The 12,326-nt window shown below is 44.3% G+C and overlaps 1 protein-coding gene across 1 annotated transcript; it reads right to left on the bottom strand.

The window, feature by feature from the left end:
- Positions 1–450: 450 nt before the first annotated feature.
- SPATA31F3 (SPATA31 subfamily F member 3) lies at positions 451–8,628 on the bottom strand. Its single transcript, XM_066367811.1, has 5 exons — positions 8,485–8,628; positions 7,932–7,977; positions 7,044–7,104; positions 4,899–5,380; positions 451–1,276 (listed from the first exon to the last, which is right to left on the bottom strand). The coding sequence occupies exons 1-5, from the start codon at positions 8,626–8,628 to the stop codon at positions 1,029–1,031; spliced, it is 981 nt and encodes a 326-aa protein (XP_066223908.1). The 3' UTR covers positions 451–1,028.
- Positions 8,629–12,326: the final 3,698 nt, after the last annotated feature.

Here is a 12,326-nt window from a genome sequence, read left to right as displayed (position 1 = left end):
GGCTTATCCCTTAAAAAGCTGATCAGTAACAACAGAGCACAGAGAAAAGAGATACTAGTATTTGCCTTTGACATCTGTCACGTTAGCTTTGTGCTTTTGATAAACACAAAGAACTTCCTCAATGATGGTGCACACTCCTCCAAAAACCTTCCCTCCAACCTGGCTTGTGGTGGTGCAGTGAATATAGCATTGATCTGAAATGATGAGGTTGCTGGTTCAAAACCATGGGCTTGCCCAGTCAAGGCACGTACGACAATCAGTGAACAACTAAAGTGAAGCAACTATGATACTTCTGGTTCCTCCCCAACCCCTCTCCTCTCTCTGTAAATGATTTTACGATAAATAAAATCTTTTAAAAATAAATAAAAACCTTACCTCCAGATTGTGGGCATATACATAGGTTATCCATGAATTGTGCCGATGGGCCAAAAATGCACTGGATTCCTGCATTACTTCTTGTACTATCCTAATGTCTACATTGCTCCCCTGGGGCCCAAAGACACCATGGGAAGAATTCAAGCCTGATCTTTCCCTTCAATGCATCTTAGAGAGAGATCTTCCTTTTATGCTCAAGTCCCTTTTATCTGCAGTCCAGGGTGGAGTTGAAAGAGTTGTATAAAATGCTGACCCATCTGAAATATGGGTTTAAACTCTTATACTATTTAGGAAGTACTATCTACCTTTTCTACTCTCTTCATCAAATACCATTGAAAATCAGGCAAAAACAGGTGGATTTTTGCTTAGAGTTATAGAGTATATTTGGAAAGGTGCTTCCTCACCTGCACATGAATGGAAATGATGACTGCCTTTTTCAGAGAGATACAGAGGGTTTGGGAAACTTTGAACTTCTTTTTTTCTGGAGTAGGTATTCTCCTTGCATAGACCAGTGCCTCCTGCTAAGGTGAGAGTTGAGACCTTGGGTGGATTTTTGGTTGAGTGTCACAAGTCAGCTGAGGAAAGTACATAAAGCTGTTTTGGGAAAAGGACTAGAACTAGGAGTGGCTGGACTGAAGGGGTGTTGCTGGAGTTCATTGTAGACACTCGTGGGCATCAAAGAAGGTGATATTCATGTCTTCTGTTGTCTTCTCTGATTTAGCTAGCCTCACAGGGTCTTTGGTGGAGGGTAGACTCTTCTCAACCATTTTTGTCATGGTTTTGGCCACTGTCTCATCCTTAGGGAGTAGAATGGATTCCTTATGCCCTTGATCTTTCACGTCGGGGTCAGTCCAGTGTAAAAAATGCTTCGTCTTATTTCCCAAGCCAGCTCCTGCAGCTTCTGAAAAGGTAGGGCTCTTGTAAGTATGAGCTGCCTTTACCAGCTTTGCCCCCAAAAAGTGTGGCCCTATAAATTTGTCCCTGAAAAGTTTGAATATGAAAAATGTGTCCCCTTCAAGTGCTAGACTTTCAAAATCTAGCTAGTGAATGGTGGCCCAGTAAATTGATCCTGTAAGGTCAGACCATTTTAAGCTCTGGGCACTCCAGATTTGGCATTCTCAGAAATCCTTATTTGGATAAGGTCATTCAGCTCTCTCTAACAGCCCTGCAGACCATTCTTATCTGGATCTTTTGGCCCAAGGGATCCTGAAGGATGTTCTAGGAACTCAAGGTGAGGAGATGCTGCTGACAGGGAGCAGTAAGCTGAGAGTATGGAGATGGTGGCTCTATAGATCCAGACACAAAACACATCTTTGCTAGTCCCTACTCACTCAAGGCAACCATTTTGGTCAAACTAAAATCCTGAGATATATCCTGAAGATACATTTGAGAAGCCAGAGGCTCTGGAAGTCCAACTTAGAAGTGTCTTACTGGTCTTTGACTCTCAGCAGAGTAGATGTTCTCTCTGGTTGGGAAAAGCCTCAATTGCCTAACCTGTGGTGGCGCAGTGGATAAAGCATAGACCTGCACTGCTGAGGTCACCGTTTTGAAACCCTGGGCTTGCCTGTTCAAAGCACATAGGAGAGTTGATGCTTCCTACTCCTTCCCTCTTCTCTCTCTCTCCTCACTAAAAAAAAAAAAAAGAAGAAGAAGAAAGAAAGAAAGAAAGAAAGAAAGAAAGAAAGAAAGAAAGAAAGAAAGAAAGAAAGAAAGAAAGAAAGAAAGAAAGAAAAAAAGCCTCAATACTACACCACCATCTCTGTAATTCTCTGCTCTTTTGAGTTTCTCTGGGTCCTGTATTTTCTCTGGTGGAGTAGGGAGTTGTTTTTACCTTTGTAGAGGTCTGGGGCTAAGGAGCTCAGGGATCCTCCAGGATGGAGTTGTTCACACCGGCCTCCAGCTGAACACAGAGCACTGGAGCTTTTCTGTCGTGTTCCCACTGGGTTGTGAGATCTTAAAGACCCAGTGGGCAGAACCATAAGGACTGCTCTGGAATTAGCTTGCTTTTGGTTCTGCTGCACCACCAATTAAATAAAAATAGTTTAATTGCAAACTTCTTTAAGGTGCACTATTCTGGGACACATGGGATGGCAGGTGGGATGAAGGGTTCCTGGGGCAATGTTTCTCCTTGGTTGTTTAGACTTTTAAAGGACTTCTAGGCGCAGATATTCCATGGGATAGCCACAGTTTCTTCCCTGGACCCCTTTGTCTTTATGAGACATCCCAAATGTTTCTTCAGGAATTTCTTTGTCAAATAAAAATTTAGTTTGGCCAATAGATGTATTGAGTTGCTACCAGGATCTATCTGAAGGCACCATCTCCATTCACCTGTACTGCAATCTGGAATGCTTGAGCACTGTCTGCACATGTTATTGGCATCTTAAAGGCATGGCTCAGTACTTGTGTATTGCTGTTTATATGAGATTGAGCCAGAGGCTCTGTTGTACCTCCAACAGGCCCAGGCACCATCTCTGTGATTGCTGATTGGCTCGTGATTGCTGGGGCCATGCCTTGGAGACAGCCACATAGTATAAAGAGACAGCAGACCTGACAGAAAGGCAAAAACTTGTCTCAATGAGTCAGTTTATCATTGCCTCTCTGAGAGGAGTACCAGGCAGGTGTTGATCAGGGTGATCAGTGACAGCATCTTGGGAGGCTGCTGGTCAACAAGTATTCAGTCAGTATTCAGGGTGCCACTTCCTGACTCATGTAAGAGCTGATTGCTACCTCTACGTAGGGGCTTACTTTCAGCAGTGTAAGGGAACCAAGTTGCTTCCAGGGCTGCTGAAATGCTGCAGACCCAGTGATTTGCAGTCCTACCAGTTCAGAGATGAGTAGGGACAATACCCGATCTTCCCCATTTGTAGTCAGTATGGCTCTGCAACATTGTCTTGGCCAGGACAAGCGACGGTGGACTGTTCCTGCCTCCACAATGGATCAGAACAGGTCCTTATCCCCACTGGCCTCTAGGGGACACTCACACTGGTCAGTGTGCTGCTCCAGGGAAGAGGCTGCTGGTCATCAGGGGACAGAAGAAACTGGACAGACTGCTGGATTTTTTGGAGCAGGCCCTAGCAATTGTGAATCAACCTGCTAAACTGACCACTTCGGAAGGTGGAACTCCAGCAGCTCTGGACATGCTCCAGGAAAATACTACCTGCCTCTTCAGGACTGAAATAGGCTTCTCCAAATGGGGAGGCCCCTGGGTCTCAGGGGATGATTTGCTTAATATGTCTCAGGGCTTATGTTGTAAGATTCTGTGCATCTACAGATCTCTGGGCAACAGCTGGCAAGCCCCACTGAAGCTGGACCTGCCTCTGCAGCAGGTGCCACTCCAAGACTTCACACTTGGCCAGAGTTGGAAATGGGACATCAATATGGGCTGATTGATGGTCAGAGGGAGAAGCCCAAATTCAGAAATGTGGGAGGAAGGTGGAGCTAACAGACAGTGCAGAGATTAAGAAGAAATCATTGAAGAAAAAGGCCTGGGGACTCCCCTTTTGTGAGAAATCTCTAGGAGTGGACCAGGGGCTGTGCAGAAAAGAGGAATCATAGAAAAATAGCTGTGTTTATGCTGCATATGACACACTGAGTCCTAAGTAAGACCCTAGGCAATGGACAGAGACCATTTAGTAACCAAAAGGTGGTAGAGGGTAGAGCTGAAGTCATGGAGTTTGGGATTTGCTTACAGTGATATTTGCTCTGAGTTCATAGGGGTCCTTCAAAAATCCAGAAAGTTTGGGTGGACTGGTTGACTTCGCATGATCCCAGGTCAGGGATATAAAAGCCTATCTTTTCAATGGAGGCCTTACGGGCATTATGCTGAAAGAAATGGTAGTTTTTTTCTCTATGCTTGAAAAATAGTTGGGGCGGTGTGATATAAGCTGCTATAGGAACTCTTCCACTGATTTTGGACTCTCTCAGGTATAGAAATACATGAATTTATATATCTATATTTAAAGATACCTCACAGGCCCTGGCTGGTTGGCTTAGCAGTAGAGCATCAACCCAGCATGTGGAAGTCCCAGGTTCAATTCCTAATCAGGGTACACAGGAAAAGTGACCTTCTGCTTTTCCACCCCTCCCCCTCCTCCTTTTCTCGCTCTCTCTCTCTCTCTCTCACTCCCTCCCTCCCTCCCCTCCACCCATAGCTATGGCTCAAATGGTTCAAACAAGTTGGCTCCGGGTCCTGAGGATGGCTCCATGGCCTTGCTTCAGGCACTAAAATAGCTCAGGTGCTGAGCAACAGAGCAGTGGCCCCAGATGGGTAGAGCATTGCCTGGTAGGGGGCTTGCCGGGTGGATCCAGTCAGGGCGCATGCAGGAGTCTGTCAGGGTGAATGCAGGAGTCTGTCTTTCTGCCTCCCCACCTCTCACTTAATAAATAAATAAATAAATAAACCAACAAACCTCACAGCTTCTGTGACACAGGAACAAGAGGTAAAGGGAATGCAAGGCCATAGGGTGTTTTAGATTTATCAGCCTTGGGTTCAGGGAAAGAAAGAGTATTCAAGGGCTGCTGACCTTGTTTCTTCCAGACACATTCAGTGTTATTCTTCTTGTTGTCCTGCTGGTTCACAGGAATTCTACTCTCCTCAACACTTGAAGAAGACAGAGCTCCTGCATCCCAGGACGCATCTGGTGCTTGAAATCCCTGCTGGTGGTCAGCCCGGTGTTCTTGGATGCTGACTGCACTGGTTGACTGGGCAGCTAACTGCGTTAAGGCTTTCAGATCCATTAGTTGTGACATTGAGGGGGTTGTAGATGGAAATGGAAGTTCTTTGGAGTGCTGGGAAACCTGATTCTGATCAAAAGACAAACTAGACATGGACAACATCTCTAGGCAAGAGGATCTTTGTGATGGCCCCAGTGAAGTGGGAGAGATCAGGGTGTTCTCACTTGCCAGCATCTGCTGGATCTCCAGAGCCATGGCATTGCAGATGGCACAGGAGGGATCTGCACACAGGAGCCTCCGCACACTTCCCTCCTGAGGAAACCAGTTCTGGCTGGAAGAGGAAACATGGCAAGCATTATTGATAGAGTAACCTCTACCCCTTTAGAAGTGTGTGCTTTGGAGATCGGCCCTGCCCTTCTTAGTCCTGTATGCCCTAGGGCAGAGATTGGGAACCTATGGCTCACGAGCCAGATGTGGCTCCTTTGATGGCTGCATTTGGCTTGCAGACAAATCTTTAATAAAAAAAAATAATAACATTAAAAATATAAAACATTCTCATGTATTACAATCCATTCAATTCCTACCGCTCATGTTCATGGTTGCAGGTGGCTGGAGCCAATCACAGCTGTCCTCCGGACAACACCAAATTTTTATTGGATAATACATAAGGCAGGGGTCCCCAAACTTTTTACACAGGGGGCCAGTTCACTGTCCCTCAGACCATTGGAGGGCTGGACTATAAAAAAAGACTATGAACAAATCCCTATGCACACTGCACATATCTTATTTTAAAGTAAAAAAAAAAAAAACAGGAACAAATACAATATTTAAAATAAAGAACAAGTAAATTTAAATCAACAAACTGACCAGTATTTCAATGGGAACTATGCTCCTCTCACTGACCACCAATGAAAGAGGTGCTCCTTCTGGAAGTGCGGCGGGGGCCGGATAAATGGACTCAGGGAGCCGCATGCGGCCCGCGGGCCATAGTTTGGGGACCCCTGGCATCAGGTACATGGGTCGTTGTATGGCTCTCGTGGAACTACATTTTAAAATATGTGGCATTCATGGCTCTCTCAGCTAAAAAGTTTCCTGACCCCTGCCCTAGGGCCTCTACCCCTCACCCTAGTGTTTACTCCTCTACTTTTCTTCCCAGAAAAATGACACTTGGAAAGTTATGGTGTGCTGGGCGGAGGGTCTAGGGTTTGTTGGGCAAGGTTTCACACAACCCAAGCACAGGGCCACAAAAGACAGAGTTGAGTGAGTTCTCTGCTGACCTGTGCTGAGAAGCTTAACAGGTTAATGGGATCAAAGGATGGGGGAGCCAACAGTTAGCTGATGAGGTCTCACCAGGGCCATCACCAGGTAGAACCTGGACTCAGTCCCATTTGGGGCTAAAAAAGGCACAGCCGAGTATTTAATATTTCCAAGCAGTGGAAAATGAGGTCCTTGTGGGAACTCTGCTTCCAGAGTACTGTCAGGTGTATACATCTCCCGGGAGCCAATCCCATTCTCTAGAATTCTTAAGAAGAGGATGAGATAACTGGCTTCTGCCTGAGGGTTGTCCCAGGAACAGGGCTCCTGAAGACAGAACCAGAGGTGATAATGTCAGCTGTGTTCAGGAGTCTGCCCTTGAAAGGGTGTAGCTATAAAGAGAATCGGACAATGATGATTTACTCACTCTCTTGATTGGATAACTTGTGTCATGGTTGAGAACAAACCCATGTAGATAGAGTCTTTTATGAATTAAGAATAGGTCAAATTCTGAATTCCAGGAGCACCATAACCTTAGCCCAGAACAGAACTGGAGACTCCTCCCTCCTGAGACATCTGATCTCGCTTTGCCCTGGCAACCCTCTGCACCAGTGCTCCAGCTCCACTGTGTCTGACTCTCTTCCAGCCATTCTGCCCCTCCTCATCCCTGTCCCAGGCCAAGCAGAGAACTCCTCACAGTCCAGACTGGAGTTGGGAGACTATAAAAAGCAAGTGATCACCTTTTCATGATAGAGAGCAGCTCCCATGGCTTCTCAGCTTCTTTCCAGGACCGTCTCCTAGCTGAGAAACCAGGCGACAGTGTTACATGGAATGGGAGAGGATTCAGGAATATCCTATAGGAAGCTGAAGGCCTTTGAATGACAAGACACTGAAAACCCCAACAGTCAATGCTCTAAGGCACATCCATGTACAACTTAACCAGATATGATGTGCTTGTCCTGGACCTCAATCTCATTAGATCTTCATAACCACACTGTGAGTGAGGCAGGACCTTCAGATGCCCATTTCATGGATAAAACACTGAGAGATAAGGCGACTTCCACAGGGTCATAAAACAAGTAAGCCAGTGGTCCCCAACCTTTTTTGGGCCATGGACCAGTTTAATGTCAGAAAATATTTCCACGGACTGGCCTTTAGGATGGGACGGATAAATGTATCACGTGACTGAGACAAGCGTCAAGAGTGAGTCTTAGACGGATATAACAGAGGGAATCTGGTCATTTTTAAAAAATAAAACATCATTCAGACTTAAATATAAATAAAATGGAAATAATGTAAGTTATTTATTCTTTCTCTGTGGACCGGTACCAAATGGCCCACGGACCGGTACCAGTTCGCGGCCCGGGGATTGGGGACCACTGAAGTAAGCAACACAGCTAAGGACTTTTCCACCCTACTTCTTCATTCTTCATTCCTTGGGGTAAGGTGGAAGATTTTGGGACATTCCCAGGTTCCAATTTCCCACCCAAAAGAGTCTTCTGGGAGAATTTGTCAACTTGGGGAATTGGTTAGAGCACCTGGCTCCTGACACCAGAGGTGATAGAAAGATGATCCATGGGAGCCTTGCCCACAGTGTAGGGGAGTCAGAGAAGTGACTAGGACTTTACCTCTTGATGTTCTATCCTTAGCCCTTTGTTTGACTCTCTGTTGATGCTAAAGACAAAAAAAGAAAAAAATTAGAGTATGAAGCTGGAGCACGCTTCACTTTTCATGTCTAAAATAAGACAAAATCTGCAAATATTTCCCAATGTTCTTCTGTATAACAATTTTATACATTCTTCTACCTTTCTTTTCCCTCCTCTACTGTTTCCACCCCATCATTTTCTTCCTCTTCTTATTCCTGATTCATTTTGAGGCACTTCCATATTCCATACTTCCACCCCTATTCCCTGAGCAAGTTCTGTGGAGAGATTAGACTGGGACAGAAGAAAAAGTGGAACAGACTAAAAGATGGGTGGTCTAGTAGCCAAAGACTTTAGCAATCCAAGTGTCTAAATGTCTGTCAACTAGAAGAATCACCCAAATTTGGAGCTGTCCTGGGATCCAGTGAGGATACCTCCACACACAAAAAAGCAAGGAGTAAGAGTAACAAGAGAAATAAGGAGATAAAATCTTTTTCGAAGCTTAATCAGTTCAGTCATGGTCATTGTGTTTCCCTACCCGGCAACAGCTCCTGTTATGTTGCAACTTCAATTGTTGGTGGTTCTTTTTTGCTTGCCAAATAATTAATGAAATAATGATGATGGAGCCATAAGTATATAAGGGAAATCCAATATCCCACAGAACAAATGTAGGGCTCAACATAATTTAAATCTCACTAGCCATTCTCTTCCTAGGCTTTCAAGGTCTTGAAACCTAATGCCCCCATATTTTTAGACCTAGTCATCTCTGCCTTACAGAGGATGCAACCAGACCACCAGACAGCATCCACCAGACCACCAGACTGCATCACAAAGCCCTTCTGTTTCACAAAGCATACAGGGCATCACAGACCTTTATCTGTCTAGGACAGTGATTTTCAACCTTTTTCATCTCGTGCCACACATAAACTAATTACTTCAGCACACCAAAAAATATAATTTTTGCTGATCTGAAAAAAAATAGGTATAATTTTGATTCACACACTGGATGGCTACTGTTGTGATGGCTGTTGCCTTTTTTTTTTTTTACAGAGACAGAGAGTCAGAGGGATAGATAGGGACAGACAGACAGGAACGGAGAGAGATGAGAAGCATAAATCATTAGTTTTTTGTTGTGACACCTTAGTTGTTCATTGATTGCTTTCTCATATGTGCCTTGACCATGGGGCTACAACAGACTGAGTAACCCCTTGCTTGAGCCAGCGACCTTGGGTTTAAGCTGGTGAGCCTCGCTCAAACCAGATGAGCCTGTGCTCAAGCTGGCAACCTCGGGGTTTTGAACCTGGGTCCTTCGCATCCCAATCCCATGCTCTATCCACTGCGTCACCGCCTGGTCAGGTGGCTGTTGCCATTTTTTTACTTAACGTCTAAGGCAGCGGTTCTCAACCTGTGGGTCGCGATCCCGGCGGGGGTCGAACGACCAAAACACAGGGGTCGCCTAAAGCCATCGGAAAATACATATTTATTATACAATACATTTTTAAATAAAATATCTAAAAATATGTGTTTCCAATGGCTTTAGGCGACCCCTGTGTTTTGGTCGTTCGACCCCCGCCGGGATCGCGACCCACAGGTTGAGAACCGCTGCTCTAAGGGAAAAGAGGTCAGTGCCCCTGACTATATAAATAGTCAGGTACTGCATGTTTTAAAAATTCTTGCAGCACACTGGTTGAAGATTGCTAATCTAGGAGAAGCTCATGTGATTCAGTGTTCAGATGAGAGTAATTGGTTGTCTGTATGGTTGTTCAGGGACTAGGCCTAAAGATGTCAAGGTCATGGGCAGCATACCTTTTCATGCTATAGCCTGATGGCTCAGCTCTCTCCTTAAGACAGTAATTGGGCATATATCCCCAGGTAACTGAGTCTTTTTTATTTTTTTATTTTGACACAGACAGAGAGTCAGAGGAGGGATAGATAGAGACAGACAGGGTGGAGAGAGAAGAGAAGCATCGATTCTTTGTCGTGGCATCTTAGTTGTTCAATGATTGCTTTCTCATATGTGCCTTGAGCACGGGCTCACGCTCAAGCTGGTGAGCCCATGCTCAAGCCGGATGAATCCATGCTCAACCCAGTGACTTTGGAGTTTTGAACCTGGGTAGTCCACATCCAAATCTTACACTCTATCCACTGTGCCATGGCCTGGTCAGACAACTGAGTCTTTATATATATACTTCATACCCTGTAAGAGAGATAGTGGGTGGGTCAGAGGAACTCCATAAACTATACTGCTCAAAAAAATTAAGGGATATTTCAAAATGAATATGAAGTGATAAAAAAAGAAGCATTTGATTTTTTTTTTTTATTAAACAAGAACATCAGAAAAGCAAATGACAAGTCAAAGAAAGTTGTTCAATTACACAAATGAGATGCAAAACTAACTTTTATTTCATTGGTGAAAATGCACTTTGTATAGATTGAAAGTACCAGAGTATCTGCATGTTCCCTGATTCCCTATTTCTTGTGAGCAGTTTATATCACCTGTAGTGGGAAGATCATTAAAAAACACACATGAGGATAGGGCACACATGCAATGTCTTATTAAGTCTTGGACAGTGAGGGTTTTGATGTCACAGGCAATAAATAGGTGATCAGTATGGAGAGGTTCAGGAAGAGGACCGTGTCTGATATGTCAAGAAAAAGATACAACTGCTGCCCTTTTAAATAACTTCCTAAGTTATTTAAAAAGGACTCCTTCCAGTCTGTGTGGTCAAACTAAAGATGGGCAGGAAGAGACTGTAAACTACCTTTCATGAAAGCACACAAATATGACTCACCTTTGGAGGCTGATTTTTCAGAATGGCCTCTACGGATCTTAGAGCATCCTGCCTATTCATGAAGATAGATTTTTTTTTCTTTTTCAAGTGAAAGGAGAGTAGATAGACAGACTCCCACATGTGCCCCAACTAGGATTCTACTGGCAACCCATGCTGGGGCCTGAAGCTGTGTCCATCTGGGGCCACACTCTCAACCAAGCTATTTTTAGCGCCTGAGGCTGAGGCTCCACAGAGCCATCCTCAGCATTGGGGGCCAATGCACTCGAACCAACTGAGCCATGGTTATGAGAGGAGAAGAGAGAGAGAAAGGTGGAGGTGGAGGGGTGGAGAAGCAGAAGGTCACTTCTTTTGTGCACCCTAATCAGGAATCGAACCTGGGACACCCACAAGCTGGGCCAACGCTCTACCACTGAGCCAACCAGCCAGTGCTAACACCGTCTGTTATTTTTAATGATGTGTGCATGGATCATCAGATTTTGCCTTCCTGACTCATGGTTTATAGTTAACAGCAAACAAGGGAGATAAAGTATAGAAAAAACTTCTGTGAACTCTGGAAGACTACCTAACTCTAAAGGACTCATTCATTTGTTCCTAGAAAACGTATAAAGCTAGACCCTGCTTTCATTATAATGCTACAGTACCACATTTATTGTCATAGTAGAATTTCCTCAGGAAAATGTTCACAGTTACTGATTCATATGTACCATGGGTCATATAGACATGCCACTGATGGGAGTTGTTCTTACAGACAAGCCTTACAAAGTTTTGCTGTGTCTCATTCTCAGAAAGTATCATGGAACACCTTAGTTATACCAAGGTGGTTGGTCATAGAAACATACATGAGCATTTTTATTAATGCCCAAGATCTAAGATTTCCAGTGTGTTGGACAGGAGGCCCCAGAGTGCAAGACCACCAGCGCTCATGCAGTGGATTACTACACCATGCAGAAGTGTAGCAAGCAGCTCGATACACTAGAGGGCAGCATATGCCCACTCAATGCTCTGAGTCTGAGGACTCAGTGATAAGAACAGGTCATCTGCTCCAGGGGCTTGCCATCCTGGCCTTGCATCAGAATCACCGGGAGGATTGTAAAAGTATAGATTTCCTGGCCTTACCCCAGATTTAATAGATCAGAATCTCTATGGGAAGGTCCAGCAATCTATATATTAAGGAAGAATCAAAATTAATCCTCAAACAGTAAAGTGCTAGGCTCTGGATGTATATTTGGAAGCAATGGGCCTCCAAAGAGCAATAGTTCACCAGCCTGCCCAGTTTTATTGAGATATACTTGACATATAACATTGCGTTAGTTTAAGGTATATAAAAAAATGGTTTAATATATGTATATATTGGGAAATAATTACCAAATAAGTTTAGTTAACATCCATTACCTCATATGTTACATTTTTTTTGTAATGAGAACTATTCCCTTAGCAACTTTCAAATATACAATAGAGTATTATTAACCATAGTTACCATGCTGTTAGATCTCCAGAATTTATTAATCTTATAACTGGGAGTTTTAACCTTTTGATTCACCCCTTTCCCCCCTCCCTCATTCCCTGCTGCTGGCAGCCACCAATCTGT

This window comes from Saccopteryx leptura, chromosome 2, assembly GCF_036850995.1.
Source record: "Saccopteryx leptura isolate mSacLep1 chromosome 2, mSacLep1_pri_phased_curated, whole genome shotgun sequence".
Classification (NCBI taxonomy): Eukaryota; Metazoa; Chordata; class Mammalia; order Chiroptera; family Emballonuridae; genus Saccopteryx; species Saccopteryx leptura.
This window is presented reverse-complemented; position numbering and strand designations above follow the sequence as displayed.

What these genes read in the sequence shown, in the direction of transcription:
- SPATA31F3 (XM_066367811.1), bottom strand. Translation starts at nt 8,628, where the DNA reads ATGTTGAGCCCTACATTTGTTCTGTGGGATATTGGATTTCCCTTATAT. An exon ending in ATAACAGGAGCTGTTGCCGG is followed by an intron (nt 7,978 to 8,484) that starts GTAGGGAAACAC and finishes TTTTGTCTTTAG; the next exon opens with CATCAACAGAGAGTCAAACA. An exon ending in TAAGGATAGAACATCAAGAG is followed by an intron (nt 7,105 to 7,931) that starts GTAAAGTCCTAG and finishes CTGGTTTCTCAG; the next exon opens with CTAGGAGACGGTCCTGGAAA.